At 52.5% G+C, this 17,535-nt stretch overlaps 1 protein-coding gene across 1 annotated transcript; it reads right to left on the reverse strand.

The window, feature by feature from the left end:
• Nucleotides 1–13,508: 13,508 nt before the first annotated feature.
• ATOH1 (atonal bHLH transcription factor 1) lies at nt 13,509–16,799 on the reverse strand. Its single transcript, XM_048509688.1, has one exon. The coding sequence runs from the start codon at nt 16,660–16,662 to the stop codon at nt 15,658–15,660; it is 1,005 nt and encodes a 334-aa protein (XP_048365645.1). The 5' UTR covers nt 16,663–16,799; the 3' UTR covers nt 13,509–15,657.
• Between the last annotated feature and the right edge of the window lie 736 nt (nt 16,800–17,535).

The following is a 17,535-nucleotide window of genomic DNA, read 5'->3' on the forward strand; positions in this document are numbered from 1 at the left end:
AGAATGCCGCAGCAGGGTCCTGGATTTTAACCTGTTTCCTAGCAGCCTAAATTTAGCTTCCAGAACCTCCCGGCTACATTTCCCAATGTCATTGGTACCAATGTGGACCACCACTGCTGACTCCACCCCAGCACTGTCTAACAGCCTATCTAGACGAAGCGTGACATCCGCAACCTTCGCACCAGGCAGGCAAGTCACCATGCGGTCATCACGCCTGTCACAAACCCAACTCTCTATATTCCTGATGATCGAATCACCCACTACAAGGAGCCCCCCACCTCCCCGAGGGGTATCCTCAGTGCGAGAGGATATCTGACCACCAGCTAAGGAAGGGGTCCCATCTAAGGGAGCATCTTCCACCTCCTCAGACTGGCACCCTCCATCACCCAGACTCTCATTCTCCATGACATCTGAAGATATGTCACCTTGGGAGTGGGACCCGGCTGCTAGGTCCCTGAAAGCCTTGTTTGTTGCCCTCTCTGCCTCTCTCAGCTTCTCCAGGTCTGCCACCTTGGCTTCAAGAGAACGGACACGTTCCTTGAGTGCCAGGAGCTCATTGCAGCGAGGGCTTACCCACGGCTTCTGTCCTAGTGGCAGATAGTCATACATGTGACACTCAGTGTCACTGGACATCCCCCTGCTGGCTTCCTGCCTTCATATCTATTTTGTTTTGATATTCAAACACTGATTTTAATTAGTGCTTCTCTCTTAAGGTTTCTATACCTTCTACTATCCCTTAAAATATGTTCTTATTTAGGCTGATTCCAGAGACTAACTGACAAGATTTAAAATTTGAGAAGCCCCACCCTTTCAGCAGCCTCCACCAATCAGCAGCCCACCCCTTTCTGGCCCACTGCTGTTCTCCACTGCTCTCTCCTCTGCTGGTTCCAGAGACTGACATTAGCTAAGACCAGGAACACATACCACCACTACTACCACACCCAGAATCCTATATTTTGAAACAATAATCAGTTTCTAAACTGTTACAAGTCATAACTTTTGTTCCCTGGCCAAGGGAAATGTAGAAGTGGAGTGAGGTAGTGTTGCATGTGCTGATGAAACAAGATAGAAAGGTCCTGAAGGCAGATGTTCCTTCTGAATGACAGATACAGGTTATTCCTCTAAGCATGTACTAAGTGTAATTAACTGATTCATAGGGCACTTTCGCACATGCAGAATAATGCATTTTCAGTCCACTTTCACAATGGTTTGCAAGTGGATATTGCTATTTTGCACAGTAAAATCTATCTGCAAAGTGGATTGGAAGTGCATTATTCTGCATTATTATTCTGCAAAGTGCATTATTCTGTAGTATAATGTTGCAAAACTGATTACAGCAAATGAAAGGTGGTTTCCCCTGTGCCTGCTGAGGATTGTAAAATCATGGAGAAACTGCTTCCTTCTAATCTCTATTAACAGCCAATGGGCTGGCAGGAGAAGGGGGAAGGAAACAAATGTGTGAAATACTGGCCTTACAACCAGCAGGTTAGCGTAGAAGCTGCAAATTCTGTATTCTTGCAGGAATAACTGAGCATCATAGTGAGTTCCGCCTCTAATTGATTTTTTTTCTGGGCTCCAGCTTCGATTGCTGTCGTTAGAGCAGTCAGGGGATAGCCCAGCAGCTGCACATGATAAGGTCTCCATTCTGGCACAACAACTGATAATCGTCCTATTAAACCAACCATACCCAGATTTTTACAGAAAGAGCACTGGGCTCCATCTCAGATACTCAAATTAGTTCCACTTTAGCTGCTCTTTTGAACTCACAGTTAAGGCCAGCAGCCAAGGTACACTCTTGCTTGTGACATACTTTCTACTGTGCAAGAAACTGGTGATTGTAATCCAACTGCGACTATACAGTTGCCAGTCAGAGTTCTTGTGTTGTTATTCGCGCGACCTGCTGAAGCGAAGGCTGTAACCTTTTACACACTTCGTTGGGATTTAACCCTTGCTCTCCCAGACCTCTGAGTCTCGGTAAATATAGCGAAGACTTTGCTTGCATTGCGGGTAAAGACTGAGGCTCTCAGTCCTCCATTGTTTACATTTGCTTCGGCACGCTCCTCTCTCTAATCTAAATTGAGATGGCACACGCTTAGGGACAGGGGCCCTTTTCAAAAGCACCTGCTGTAGTAACGATGCAGCAATAACCATGGTTCATGTCCTGCCGCTCTGCTCAGTCAAGACTTTCCCCCCTCCCCCTCCCAAGGAGTCTTTCTCCAAGGGAAGCGGCTCTTCCTCAGTTAGAGGCAGGCCCCTTGGGCTGCAGAAAGGCTACAGAGTTTGCTGCGTGGAACAGTAGGATGCAAACCAACCACGTATATCTGGGATAAAAGTTTGTGACTGTGCCTATGGCTTGTGTGGTCATGGTATCTTTAAGAGGCAACGCAACAAGTAGCAGGACTAGATGCTAAGTTTTCTGTTGCTGAGAGTGGGAATCTTTGAAGCCTCTACAGATATTGTTTGATTACATCGTCCTACATTGTATTGTCTGCCTTTAACCCTAGTGGGAAAGTTGGGCTCTAAATACATAAAATAAACTTTGCTCAGTCAACCCCCTCCCCTTACCGTGTTTCCCCGAATATAAGACAGTGTCTTATATTAATTTTTGGTCCCAAAGATGCGCTATGTCTTATTTTCAGGGGATGTCTTATATTTCTGTATTCTGTTCATCAGGCATGCTTCCAAACAAAAACTTTGCTATGTCTTACTTTTGGGGGATGCCTTATATTTCGCACTTCAGCAAAACCTCTACTACGTCTTATTTTCTGGGGATATCCTATATTCGGGAAAACAGGGTATTTCTGGATCCTGTGCTGAGGCTACACCGTTCTGTGAACTGTTTTAAATGTCATATTTTATCTTTTAGGGTTTTTTTGGAGAGTGCATGTGCTCTTCTCCACTGCAACTTCAAGTACTAGACCACTCTTGCACCCCCACCCATTGAGATCCTGTCAACACAAGTCATGTACAAGTAACCCCTGTACAAAGAAACAACTACCTGGGAATGTTAACAGTGCATATAAAGCCACTTGACATGCCCATGACTGAGACAGAAGAATCTATTTGTGTGGCTCTGCTGAAGACCAGTATCTTGCTTAAATCTGGGGCCTACTACATTTCATGTTCTCTCCTGGGTTCTCCACAGTTCCTCGTGATCAGACATATGTTACAAATTCCATGCTCAGAACTTAATTCTCAGGTGCATGGGTGCCCAATCAGGATTAGGATCATAGTCTGCAGGGATGGGACCATTGCACCTTCTTTCCTGTGCTATTTTCTTGAACTGAACTATGAAGCCACTGTTCACATCATCAGGAAAACCAAGGTGAACACCATCAGTACATGTGGAGCCCCTGATGGACCAAATACTATCCTCAGGGCTATTTCTAGTTGGAAAGATGGCACAGGGGGAAGCCATAAGCACCCCTGCCTTAAATTCTCAGGTTGTAGACTAGCTGGATTCTCTGATTTGACATTTGTTGGGCTCACAACAGTGTTCCAATCCTGTTCGGCTTGGAGGATTCTCTGGTTTGACATATGTAAGTCTTGCCACATTATCCTGTGCTCCTGCTGGGATTCCTTTGTTCTGTATTGCTTCTTTGCACTTGTTGATTCTGTTTGCATTGGAAGGATTTTGACCAGTGGTTGCTTTGCTTGCTCTTTAGTATTTGATTGCTGTTTGCCCTGGAGAATTCAACCTTAAATTCCTGTGAATTCAGTTTCTGGAATGGAATTTGCAGCATATGTCTGTTTATTCAGATCTCTGTAGAACCCAGGGGGAAACATGAAAAGTAATTAGGCCTTCAGTTGGCATTCCAGTACTGCAATGCAACATCCTTCCTGGAAACAAATATCTGACATGCCAAGCACATATTTGCATGGGTAGCAATTCAGTTTAAAGAAGCAGAGGGTGCAGACTGAGCCACACAAGGATATTTAACCCCACTGTTTATATCAGACCTTAAACTGGACTGCTATGCATGCAATACAAGCGTACCACTGGAACACCCATCTTGACTGTGGATCTGCAACATACTAAACACTAGTCATGTAGCAACCAATGATGGACCAGTTTAAATAAGACTTGAGCAAAGTAATATGGAGTACATGTACCACTATTCATAAACCAGACCTAAAATACATAGAAACCAGTGATGCTATTCTAGATTTCAGTCAGCATGCAAGAAAGGATAGAGAAGAAACACAAGTTGAATTCTCCTTCCAAGCAAAGTGTACCTCTATGTGGAAAAGCAGAAGGCATAGTGAGGCCCTCTCGGAGAACTTGTAGATTTTTAAGCCCCTGGCTGCAATAAAAAAAAACCCCACAACAACATTGACCTATGAGAGCCATTGTGGTACAGTGGGTAAGAGTGTCGGACTAGTATCTGGGAGACATAGATTCCAATCCCTACTCAGAGGCTGGATGAAAATATGTCCAGAGTGCTTTGATTGTGTGTTCCTGCATTGCAGGGGATTGTACTTGATGGCTCTTGTGGTCTCTTCCAACTCTATGATTTATACCATAGAAGGTTGGTAGGTTATTTGGGCCCAACCTATTTCCCAGGGTTGTTGTGAGGATAAAATGGAGGGGGGGGGGAGAGAGAGAGAGAGATGTAAGCTGCTTTCAGTCCACATTGGGGTGAATGGGGGTACAAAAGAACCAGCACTAATTAATTAATAAAAACCAGTTACAAAATATCGAATGCCCCCCCCCCCCACAAAGAAACCCCAAAACACAAATGCATAAAATCCAGGAATGTGACATCCTGGCAAAATGGCCCTCCTACCCCCCACTCCCCCAAATATGCCCTAGCCCTAGCTTATCAAAGATGCCAGAACCTTTCTCCTTGATATACAGGTTGATGTAGTTAACCTGCAGCTCTCCAGATGTCCATGGACTACAAATCCCATCAGTCCCTGCCAGCATGGCCATGCTGGCAGGGGATGATGGGATTTGTAGTCCATGGACATCTGGAGAGCCGCAGGTTGCAGACTCTGGGACTGTAGTAGGATTCTGGGCCATACCACTGTATTGTCCGGGGTGGACAGGGTAGGAGAGGGCAATCCTATTTCAAAATGTAGCTCACATTATTGACAAACTCCAAAGTCCGAAATTTATAATCTAGCATCCAGGGAGCCTGTGAGAGGAGGGTGGGTTAACAGAAGAAAAGACTGAAGTCAGTGGCTTCCCCCAGGCCGAGCTGCAGTGGTCCAGTCCCGAATGCCACCACACCAAGCCAGCCCTCGAGGTCCCACAAGGCGCGCTCAGGGGCGCACGCCGGGGAGGGGACGGCGGCCGGTCGGCAGCCCTGTGGGGTGTGGGCGAGCGGGCGAGCGAGCGAGCGTGTCCTCCTCCTTCTGCTGCCGCCGCCTTTGTTTGAGCCTCCCCTCTCCAGCGCCCCGCCGGTGCCCTCGCGTGTTGGGGGCGGGGGGGAGGCGGATGGAGCCGCTGCCTGGCTGCTGTGCGGCTTCTCGGGGGGGGGGGCCTTGGCTGTTGTGCTCGGCTGGGCGATGATGAAGAGGCCGGGAGGGCGGCCCTGCGATGCGCCGCTGCCGCTCCCCGAGGGGCCTCCATGGCCCCTCCGCTCGCCAGCTGACGGCAGCGCGCGCCCAGCTCCAGACAGGCGCCCGCGAGCCGCTGCCAGACCCGTGCGCCGCCGGGCTCTCCCCTCTCTCTCTCGTGCGCGCGCGCCCCCGCCCCTGGTTACCTGGCTGGGCAACCCTCATTAAGGAGCCCGCGAGGACGGACCCCCCCCCCCGTTTGCGACAGCTCTCGACTTAACCCTTTCTGTTCCCCTCTGGGCTCAGCTGTGCGCGTTACTTCAGGGCTGCCCCGCGCGTGGCTCGGAACATGGGTCGCTGCTTTAACTTTGCCGCCGGAGCTTTTGCGCAAATCCGATCCTACGCTTGCCGCTCAGTCGCTGGGTGCTGAAGCCTAGTATAGAATATTAGAATTGCAGTCGAAATCTGGAATTTTGGAGAAGGCGACTACTGGAATGTGAAGGAATATAATTGCCACCCCCCTCCCCAAGGTGAAGAAATGTAGCTGGGGAACTATCAAAGAATATAGGGAAGGCAATGGCAAATCATTTCTGTTAGTCTCGATCTCATAAAGGGTCGCCATAGGTGAACTGCTACTCGAAGACACGGTGCACACAAGGTGCATGAAACAGCAGTCCATTGTTCTGCCATATCTGGGGCCAGTCTTCTCAAGCCTTGTGTTCTCCTAGAATAAGATCGCATCTGGGATGAAAGTGTGAGATTGACCCAAAGTCCCCCAGCAAGACTCTGGCCCCTTCCGCACATGCAGAATAAGGCACTTCCAATGCACTTTGCAGCTGGATTGTACTGTGCGGAATAGCAAAATCCACTTGCAAACAAGTGGATTGAAAGTGCCTTATTCTGCATGTGCAGAATCTCCATGGTGCTAGTAGGGATTCGAACCCCGATTTCCTGTGGCCTGCCTTAACCACTACACCAGCAGGCCCTTTTTAAGGATTGCACTGGACCCTTCGCACCGGGAACTATGCAACTACCCCTCCCCCTTGGCTCCAAAGCAAAAGCTGCATAGGAGTCCCGTGGCACCTTGAGGACTAACATCTCTTCCAGATTGGAGTCCAGTAGCACATCAGAGATCAGCAAGATTTTCAGGGTATAATTTTTGGAGAGTCAGGCCTCCCTCATTAAAGCTTTGACTCTGGAAAGATTCTACCCCGAAAATCCTACTGGCCCTCGACTGTAGCTTTGTAATTGAAGACCAGCACCACTATCCACCCCGAAACATTTATTCCAGTATAAACTTTCCTGAGTCAGCGCTGACTTGACCAGGTGCACGGAAGCATATGCCAATAGAAGGAAGGAGATTTATTCTCCAGTCGTTTTTTCCTCCCTTATGTTGTAAATAAGTTTATATCTCACACCAGCGAGCAGAGGTAAGCCAAACCCAGCCCTCCCCCTTTTAACTGGATCGCGTTTCTGACTCATGGTGTAAAGATGGAACCGCACCAGTAAAGAGAAGGTTTCCATGGAAACTTTCCAGTTTATGTGGCTGGTGACGGTGGGGATTTTTAGCAGCGGGACGGGACGCTCGAGCGCTTCCCCACCCACTAAGATCTACAACCGAAAACTTTCCCCTTAACACTTAGGCAGAAACACGCGCAGATCAATAACACTTCCGATGGGTTTACACAGCCACAAAGCCCTCTCCGCCTCCCACCCCCCACACTCTAATGCCCCCAAGACATTTCACGCTCCAGAGCAACAGTTCCGCTGAGCGAAATGTTAGCATCATCTTAAATACACGTTTGCTCATCATCCGTGTTAAAAGAATCCAGGGGACCAGGTCAAATGAGAGCAACGCCACTGGGGGGGGGGGGGGGGCGTCATCATATCCGGAAGAGTGTGTTTAACTCTGAAGGCCATCCTGAAGAAAAAAATCCCCCTGGGACTTACTCCCAAGTAAGTGCCTCTAGGATTGCTGCCTGCCTGAATGATTTGATGGAACTTACTTCCGAGGAAACTGACTGGGATTTCACATGAAGCTGCAATCCCGTACCCATTTACCTAGGTGTAAGCGCCGTTGGATTCAGTGGATCTTCCTGCTGAGTACAGGCGGTGCTATCCTTCAGAAGACCCCCAAGGAACTGATGTTAAATACAGTAAACTCCTATTAAGAGTTTGTTAAGTACCCTCAGGTCGTCCCACTTATGGTGACCCTATAAATTAATGTCCTCCCGCATGCCCTACTACCCTTAACAGCTTAGCGCAGGTCTGGCAGATTCCTTCCAAAAAATAATCTTTCGTACCAGACCTTTCAGCGAAGAGGAAGATGCTGGGAGAGTAATCGGGAGAACCAAATCCCCAGGAGCGGATGGGATCCCAGGGCAGAACTTGTAGAAGAAGGAGGATTTTTATTCCCCTTTGGATGTATGTCCCCCTTTCTCTCTTGTAAGGAGACTCAAAGGGGCTTACAATCTCCTTGCCCTTCCCCCCTCACAACAAATACCCTGTGAGGTGGGTGGGGCTGAGAGATCTCCCTAGAGCTGTGACCAGCCCAAAATCACCTAGCTGGCATGTGTGGGAGCGCACAAGCCAATCTGGTTCCCCAGGTAAGCCTCCACAGCTCAAGTGGCAGAGCGGGGAATCAAACCCGGTTCCTCCAGATTAGTGCGCACCTGCTCTTAACCACTACATCACATGCTGCTCCTTGGGGAGTTGGAAGAAGGTGGCATCAACGAAGGTGGCATCAACGAAGGTGTCCTCAAAGTATGCGCGACCCGTTTGCGCCCGCCTGCGTGTCACTTTCCAGGGACTTCCCCTCGCCCGCCGCTTGTCGATTTCACTCCAGCGACTTCGCGGCGGGGTCCTCGGAGGGGCGCCCCGCGGATTTCCAGGGAGCTGCTGCCTCCCAGCTGATGCGCTTGGGAGGAGGCGCCGGAGCCACGCCGGGCCGGGGCCTTTGTTTGTTTTGGAGGGCCATTAAGCATGCTCCGCTCGCACGCGCGCATAACTGCTTCCTTGGCCCCAGTCTCTTGGATACTTGGACCGCACTCGGGAAGGTACGAGCTAATTGCTCATAATGGAGTGAAAGGAATCAGGCAGCATAGCGGGAGTGGCCCGGCATATGGCGAATGGGCCGCCTTCGACGCTCAATAGTCACGTTTCCAAAATATTAATGAGATCCGAGCAACCTGCGGCTACGCGTTCCAGCTTGTTAACGGGGATCCTGGGGGGCTGCGGGGAGGGGGGGGGCGCTTTTGGATAAACGGTTGTTATGCAAACTTCAGAAGGGAAATGTGCCCGGCCCTTTTACACTCCAGGGCTATTACAACGCCCTCTCTCCAAAAAAAGAAAAGAAAAGTAAAGACCCTTTTCCTCCCCTTAACTGGGGACATCGACTATTGTTGCTGGTATGATAAGCTCAGCCTTTGATTGTTATTGTTTTCAACTTTTAGTTATTGGCGCAGCAAAAGTCGATAGACGTGTCGCGCGATCTATAAAGGCAACCGTGCGATCCTGAACGTCTTTAATGGGATTCGCGCCTGAATAGCTGGGGCTGGAACCCGGAAGTGCCCAATCTTAAATTAAGACTGCGATCCTAAGCTCAGTTACTAGAAGTTTCTCAGGCAGATCTGCGTTTACTTGGAAAGGTTTTGTCCCAATCATGTTCAATAGGGCTTTTTCATAGGTAATGCTGCATAGGACAACTGTAGAAGAGTTGCCACCTGCCTGGGGAAAAATGGCTTAGTTCCTTTTAATAGAGGCTTTCATGGGATGCTATTTACCTCTGTGGGCTTAGAAGCTTTTCGTAGCCCACTTCCACCCATCTTTGTTTATTTACTTTGGTTCACTTTCCTCGCTTCTCCATTTTCTCTTCACAACAACCCTTTAGGGTGGGTCAGAGGGCGTGATTGACTTGAGGTCAACCAGCAAGCTCCATGGCAGAGATTTGAACCTGGGTCTCCCAGATCTTGGCCTGACACTAACCATTACACCACATTAGCTCATTAAACATCTATTACGGGAACAGATGATTTTTCTCTAGGACCCATTGGCTACCTTAAGCCTTAGTGAACCCCACCTGCGTGTATTTGTGCTACTAATCCGGTCCGCAGACCGTGATGTTTCCTCTGTAGCGTAAATGCACTTTGAAATCACAGGAGATCCTCCACCCCAGCAAGAGCAAATTCAGAGGGGGGGTGTGTGTGTCTTTTACTCCCCCCTCCCCCGCAAGTGATCAAAAACTCCGAAGGGACGGAACTCCGGAGCGGTAGCTGTTTTCGGCTGCAATCTTTACGCACGCTTACTTAGAAGGAACTTCACTGAGCAAACACGGCGCCGACTGTGTTTGTGGTTAACACAAAGAAGGAAACCTCAGAAAAATGTCACAGATTTATGGAGGCAGAAGGTTTTGTGGGCTGTAGCTCTCTTCACTGATAGTAATTTTTTTAATTGAGTGCCCTACACTCCACCTTTCTCACTGAGGCACCAAAGTAAACCAACGCATTCAATTATTTAGCTTATTCATTTTTATTCACTTGATTTACTTTATTTCCCACCTTTCTCCTGAACGAAGACCCAAAAGGAGCTAACAAAACTGTTTCCCCCTCCTCCGTTTCATCCATACATCAACCCTGTGTGGTAGGCTGAAAGTGTGACTACCCCGGGTCACCCAGTAACCTTCCGTGGCCAAAGTGGGATTCGACCCCTGATCTCCCAGGTCCTAGTCACATACTTCATAATTGCAACCAGCGGGGTCGGTAAGCCTCCTAATGGGATTAGATGCATGAAGTGTGTCAGCAGGCAGCAATTACATATATTGAGGGGGATAATTGTGTTATTATGTTGTTCACCAAGGCGTCAAACCACTTAGCCTGCAATCCTGCGGAGTAAGCCCCCATTGAATAACATGGGAGCTACTTCGGAGTAAAACTGCTTAGGCATGTTCCCTCTGTGTTGCACATTCAGGAGCCTCATTTGTTCTTGCCTCTGCACACCAATCCTGTGAGGTAGGCTAGGCCAAGCCAAGGGAGACTGACTGGCCCACGATCTCCCAGCCAGTGTCAGGGCGGGAGGGGGGGGCATTTCACCCTCTGGTCTTTCCGGCTGGCTAATTACTCGCCCTTCTCTTCCAAGTCGAAGGGGAGAGCCCTGACAGCCCCGTCGAAGTTCCCCCTGGCGATCCCTGGGGTGGCTGCAGCCGCTGCCTCGCAGGTGCGCTCCTCCCGGCGACTCCCAAGTAACCCGACGAGGTGCGATGTTTATCACGGGCCGGGCGGTGCGAAAGGTTATCTCGGGGGCAGGTGCTGTGTTTCTTGTCGGGAAAGCGACACCTTCACCTGCTGGGCTGCCTCCCCCGCCCCCGACTCCCCAGCGCAGCCTCCCCGCGGGTGGGATCGGAGGCCGGGCGCAGCAGCCACCAAGGGGATAGTTAGGGTATGCCCGCTCAGGAAAGGGGAGATGAAGAAGAGGACCACCCGAGCCCGTATCTTCTTCTTCTGATCCCTGGGATAAATCCGCTCCTTTCCTGCTGCACCTGCATTGGCTGGACCGAAGATCATTCCAATTGTAGCAACAAACATTCAGACTCTCTCGTGACATCTTTTAGACCCAATTTCTTATGATCCCAAGCGTTTCTAAGTTTGGAGAGGGGCGGGGGCTTTACTTGTTGTACCAGGCTGCTAAAAGCTCAGGATCCGGATTGGAGGAGCAGACATTTAGCAATCGAATCCCCTCCCCCGCGCCGTCCGTGGTTTTTCAAATCAGTGCCTGCAAGGAGGTGAATCCTTTTTAAGGAATGTAGGTTAAGATGAACGATTTCCTTTAGGGATTGGGCCGGTTTAGACGGTAGCCGACGGTAGACAATGGGCCCTTCTTCCAGTTACGGAGCACAGGAGGACAGTCATAACAGCCTCCAGTGAAACCGAGCCCTCCCCATCCCACCGGCAAACCAAACAGTGTCACTCACAAAATAATGTGGTTTAACAGCATGGGTGTAACAGGACTCGGATGCCAGTCCCAGGCGGGAGTCGCAGTTTCCTGGGCCCCCCGAAGGTCGCAAGAACCGGAACAAAAAACTTTTTTGTCCAGAAGGCTTTCGCAGCCGGAATCACTGGGGAGTTGTGGGGTTTCCGGGCTACATGGCCCTGTTCCAGTAGCATTTTCTCCTGATGTTTCGCCTGTATCTGTGACTGGCATCCTCCGAAGATGCCAGCCACAGTCTCGGGCGAAACGTCAGGAGAAAATGCTACTGGAACAGGGCCATACAGACCAGAAACCCCACAACACCCCCCAATAACCTTTTGTTCCCCCCTTTACAGGAAATCCAAGCCTGAACCGTTTGCTTGTTCGCCAGAACTGTTAGGTTAACAAGAACCCAATGATCCCCCATTTGTTGCGTTCATAGGTTTGCTCTTGAGGTCATTTCCCTTGGAGATTCTCTGGTTTGCAATGAAGGAAAGCCGGAATCCACTCGAAGAGTTTAACAAATGTTTGGATTTAGACCCCGCCTCTCTCTTCTGTAAGGAGACTCAAGGCGGTTTACAAACCCCTTTCCCTTCCTCTCCCCACAACGGACCCCTTGTGAGGCAGGTGGGGCTGAGAGAGTTCTCAGATTAGCCCAAAATCAACCAGCCTTCACCAGATAAAGAGCTCATGTGGAGGAGTTCTCTAGATTAGAGATTAGTCCACCTGCTCTTACCCACTAGACTACGGTGAAAAGGTGGTGTACTTGTTTCTTTCCAGGAATAAAGGCTTGCCTTTAAATCCAATCTACTATGGAAGCTGCTCGGACAGCTCGCACCAGGGCGGTTGGCAACCCCCTCTTCCCCCTCCCTCCTCGAAAACAAGAGCTGGTGGGTTGCATCGAACTGGGCTGCTCCAAGAGAGGGGGGCGTGGCCTTCGCTTTGCCCAAGAAACCTCAATAAGTTTGCCTGAGCCAGGAGGGCGGCCAAGTCTAAGCAGCCGCGACCATTGGGAAAATTAAATATTAAACTCTTGCAGCCGAGGGTGCCATCCCAGTTTGGGCGCAGCGGCCTTGTGCGTCTTTATCGTTCGGTGTACATTGTGATTCACTTTACACCAGGCATACGTGGCACTGCAGATTACACAATGCAGAGACTCCGGTGCCCTGCTCCTCCCCCAAAGCTACCGGTTCTGTTGCACACAACCCGGTCGCAGCCCCAGCAGTCGCAGCCCCAGCAGTACTGACTCGGGAGAGTGTTCCCACGTGCATCGCCAGATTAGGAGGGGCGCGGGCCATCACGTGGTCAAAGCCCACAAAACTTTCCTCCTATCAGCCCGCATAGTTTCAGGCCCAGCGGAGACCACTCACGGGTTCACAGGAGAGTCTGGAAGAGTCTCTTTAAACGTGTGAATCTTCCCGGTCTCTTTGAAATAAGGGGACTTTTCTCTCTGGGAACTGTGGATTGAGCCACGCCTGGTCCAGAGTAATGGACACTGCAGGGGGTTTGTTTGCACGCTGGGGGGGGGGGGAGTCAGCAACAGAAGTGAGCCAGCCAGATGGGACAGAGGGGGGTCGCTGGCTCACCTGCAACAGCAGATCCGTTGCGAAGTCACTGTGCTTATTTGAGAACAAGGCAGAGAAATGCAGCTGCCAGCTAACGGAGGAGACCGAAGGGGCCCTGGACTCCGTAGTGCTTCTGAATCCACCGCAGATATTTGTGGAGCATAATATTCCACTTGGATTGAGCAACGTAAAAAAACAAAAAAGTTTACTTTCGGGTTTTACTTTCAGACTGATACATTTGCTAGAAATTAATATTATTAAAAGGTCGGAAGTCCTCTTGTGGTATATCAAGACATACTAGAACAGGACCAACGACTTCGCACACCCCTACTCGCAAGTAAGCGTCGCTGGTTTCAAAGGAGACTTGTTCCAGACTTTTGCTATTTCAGTTGTAAACGATTTCTGGGGGAAAAAACAGCCAAAAAACTAAATGTTCTTAACTTCTTTTGCAAGGAAACAAACAGCCGCTCGACTAACGCAAACTTTTAAAAAAAGTCTTTATTTGATCTGGCTCTTTCAAAAAAGTTACATAAACAATGGCAGCCGGCTTTGCTAAAATAAAGGTTCTTGTTAAAGGTTTTTTGTTTTTTTAAAAAAACGAGTCAAAGAATAACGAGTAGCAAACAAGATGGTAATAAATAAACCTCCTGATCTAAAACATCACAAAAGCAAATAACTGACATAAAATTTTGACACAACAACAAACAAAAAAAATGGTAGCTTTCCCCACCCCCACCCCTAAAATTTTTGCAAATCAGTTTAAACGAAAGCGTATAGAAATGGCTGAGTCCAAACATTGGTACATCCTGTTGGCAAATAATCGTATTTTTTTTTCGTTTGGTGCCGCGTCTCTTCCGGCGGCTTTTAAAGTGCTTGCGCCAAATCCCACCTACTGAAGACGCCGTTATTCGTCTGGGAAGAATAAAGGGGTGGGGGATTCATTCTTTCCTGTTTACAACAACGCGAGTGTAAAGTTCTACGCATCCTTTTCTCTGCCCCCTCCTAACCTTTGCGTGGTCTCGTTTGGGGAGCCTTTACGCACAAGGTTTGCCAGTGGCCGCTGCGCCCCTGCAGGCTTTTGCTCCGGAACCGACCAGATCCTCTGGAGGACCTGGTCCCTGCCTTGGGGGTGGAGAAGTGAAGGGACGCTGGACGGGGCGGGAGAGAGCGCAGATGTTGGGACCAGCCTGCTCCGGATGGACCCTAAGACAGGTCGCTTCACTTATTGTCGAAGGCTTTCACGGCCGTAATCACTAGGGTGTTGTGGGTTTTCCGGGCTGTACGGCCCTGTTCTAGTAGCTTGCGGCATCTGTGGCATGCCAGCCACAGATGCAGGCGATACGTCAGGGGGAAATGCTGTTAGAACACGGCCATCCGGTCCGGAAAGCCCACAACACCCTAGAGTGAGACTTGTTGAGAGGGAAGTTCATTTCTATCAGTGGGAAGCAGCTGAAGTGAACCTCTGTGTGTGTGTGTGTGTGTGTGTGTGTGTGTGTCGGGTGTGTGTGTGTGGCGTGAGAGCAATTGCGGAACCCACAAAACTGGAGGACAGAAAACTGATCTAGTATTCCAGTATTGCCACTCACTTGAAGACTGGAACCTTAACCTTTTTATTTCCCCTGGCCATATCTGTCGGAGCGAAACTAGCCAGCCATTCAGTTGAACTGCAATACCTGGAAAAACATCCCGTCGATTGTACGGATATTTCAATGTTTAGTATCATTCTTTTAGGAGTTGTTCTACTGAAATGCGTCTACTGAAATGCGGAGCGTTGAGTTCGTGGGTAGGAAGCAGGGCTTTGGTTCGGCTGCCACTGGCTTCAATCCAACCATTCCCGTTTCAGCGGGGGGACATATTCGGGTCTGGCAACCCCGATCTTTACCTGGGAAATAAAGTCCAGTGGAGTTCAATGACTTTTTTTCTTCCAGGTAATGATAGGGTATCATTTGAGCATCTTTAGAACTAACAGCATTCGATCGGCCCGCCTGGTGTGAGGCGGCTATCGATGTTGGAATGAACTGAATTTAATAGAGTAAACAAGGCTTCATGTTACTCTTTTAAACCTGTTGCGGCGGGGGCGGGGGCGGGGGATCCAGCCAAAGTGAAGCACCTCCAGAAACAGTGCTAACGGTCCCAGAAACTGTAATCCGAGAGCTGTTTTACCTTCGCTGAAAAATAAATGCAACTGATTCCAGTAGGATTTTGATTGTGGTGGGGAAGGGTAGGGTAGGGGTGGGATTAGGTGCTCTCTTTTCTCTGTGAAGCTATTTGTAAGCCAGCTCCTTTGCAATGAAGGAGGGGGGGGGGACAAGTTTAGGCATACCCACGTGCTTTAGGGCCAGGGCGCACAACGAAATCTCGGGTGGGCGTGGGGGCTTTCGCTCTCTCCCTCTCCCTGCAGTTCTGGAAACATGAGGTTGGCTACTCCTACCAACAGAATGAATGGAGCGACTGGGCCTTTGCCCCGCGCTCTTCCCCACTTTGGAAGGTCCGGCCGCGATTGCCCCGCGTCCATTCCCAGGCGTGGCTTGGGCGAGGATGCTGCGACCAGCAGTCAGTTCCCCGGCCTGGACCCTGCAGCCGGGCAGAGTTTCTCTCAGTAGTGCGTCCTTCCCTCGCCAGGGCGCGCCTAGCTGGCTTCGTCCGAGTCACTGTAGTGCGATCGGGGCGAGAACTCGCCGTCGCTGCGGTGGGCGGGCGGCGAGGTTTTCCTGCGCTCGTGCGGCAGCGGCTGCTGGGGCTGCGGTTGCTGGCCGGGGTGCTGGAGGAGCTGGGCGGGCGAGGGCGCTTTCTGGCCCAGCAGGGCCCCCTCGGCGAAGGACGGGAAGCGGAGCGGGTCCAGGTGCACGCCGAAGCCCCCGGACGGCGGCTCCGGCTCGAAGCGCGTCCTGGCCGGGGCGGCGGAGGTCGGCTGCAGGGCGCCCCCTGTGGGCGGGCGCTGGTAGACAGGCGCGGCGGGCAGGAGGGCACCCTTGGGGCGAGGGGCGTCGTCGGGGGCGCCGCCGGGGGTGGCGCCGGGGGGCGCGTGGAGCAGCTCGGCCAGGGCGCTGATGTAGATCTGGGCCATCTGCAGCGTTTCGTACTTGGAGAGCTTCTTGTCGTTGCTGAAGGAAGGGATCACGTTGCGCAGCTGGTCGAAGGCGTGGTTCAGCCCGTGCATCCGCCGCCGCTCCCGCGCGTTGGCCGCCAGACGCCGCTGCTTCTGCACGCCGCCCCCCGACGGGCCCCCGCGCCCCAGCCCCGCGCCCGCCCCTGCCGCGCAAGAGCCCCGCAAGGCCCTCGCCTGAGCCGGCGGTGCCTGGCAGGGGGGGCCGCGCGGCTGTTGCTGCTGCGGGAGAGCGCTCAAGCTGCCGTCGCTCAGGCGGTCATCCGCGCCACCTTCCTCCTCGTCCTCCTCCTCGTCGTCCTCCTCGTCGTCCCCCTCCGCCGCCCCCGAAAGCAGGTAGCGCGGGGAGGCAGAGACGCGCGCCGGAGTCGGGCAGCAGATGCCCAGCCAGGCGGAGGCGAAGGCGCCGCTCCGGGCCGCCGTCTGCGGGTCCAGCAGGAGGTTTTCTCCCAGCGGCTGGGCGCTCCCCTCTCGGCCGCCGGGGCTCCAGTCGCTCGGCGCAGGCGGCACCGCGCGCAGATGGCTCATACCGGCGGTCGGGCTGCGCTGCTGCGCCCCTTCGGAGCCGCCCCTCTTGCTCCGGCCGGCAGCCGCTGGAGCGCTCCTTCTGCCCCGCGCGCGCCGGTCGCTCCCCCCCGCCGCAGAGGCCGCCCGGCTCCACGCGCACCACCAGCGCAGGCGTCTCCGGTTGCGCAGGGCGCTGCGCCCCCTTTAAAAAGCGGCACGCGCCGGGCGGCCCCCCTCCCTCGCCGCCCCCTCCCTCCGCAGCGCCCCACCCTCCGCCTCCCGCGCGCCAGTCGCGTGTCGGCGCAGCCATTGGAGCGCGCGGGGGCTGTCGCGTGCGGGGAGCCAATGGGTTCAAAGAGGGGCCGCCGCCCGGGGCGTTTGCTGGCCGCTTCGGGCTTTGCGCTTTTTTTTTTTCTCCTTTGGCCCGCACCGGGGCAGCAGGGAGGGGGAGCAAAGTGGACACAAAAGCCCCCGCGGAGCCTCTGGAAGCCACGCTCGCCTCACGACTGGGGCGCGCGACGGGGGGGAGGCTGCAGGCTCGGTGCGCGAGGAGCGGGCCGGGGAAGGGTGCGAGGGACAGCGGGCCAAAGTGGCCCAGAAGAAGGGCAGCGGGAGGGGCGTGCGCGAGGCGAGCCCGTCCAGGCGAGGGTTCGGCGCCCACCAACCCCGCTGAGGAAAACTTCCCTCCTGGGCCTCGGGGACCACGAATGAAGCCACGCGCGGGAGGTGGCCCGCCGGCCTGGTCGCTTCGCCCGCTGCAGGGAGGCGGCACTGGGGCGCCTCGGGCTTAGCCGCTGGAAAGGCTCCTCCGGGACAAGGCGCGCGGCGCCTGGCTGCGCTCCGGGGGAGCTGCTCCTCTCCTGCCCATGCGCCAGTGGAGCGGAGCCCGGGCAC

Source organism: Sphaerodactylus townsendi, linkage group LG10 (genome assembly GCF_021028975.2).
Source record: "Sphaerodactylus townsendi isolate TG3544 linkage group LG10, MPM_Stown_v2.3, whole genome shotgun sequence".
NCBI classification, from domain to species: Eukaryota; Metazoa; Chordata; class Lepidosauria; order Squamata; family Sphaerodactylidae; genus Sphaerodactylus; species Sphaerodactylus townsendi.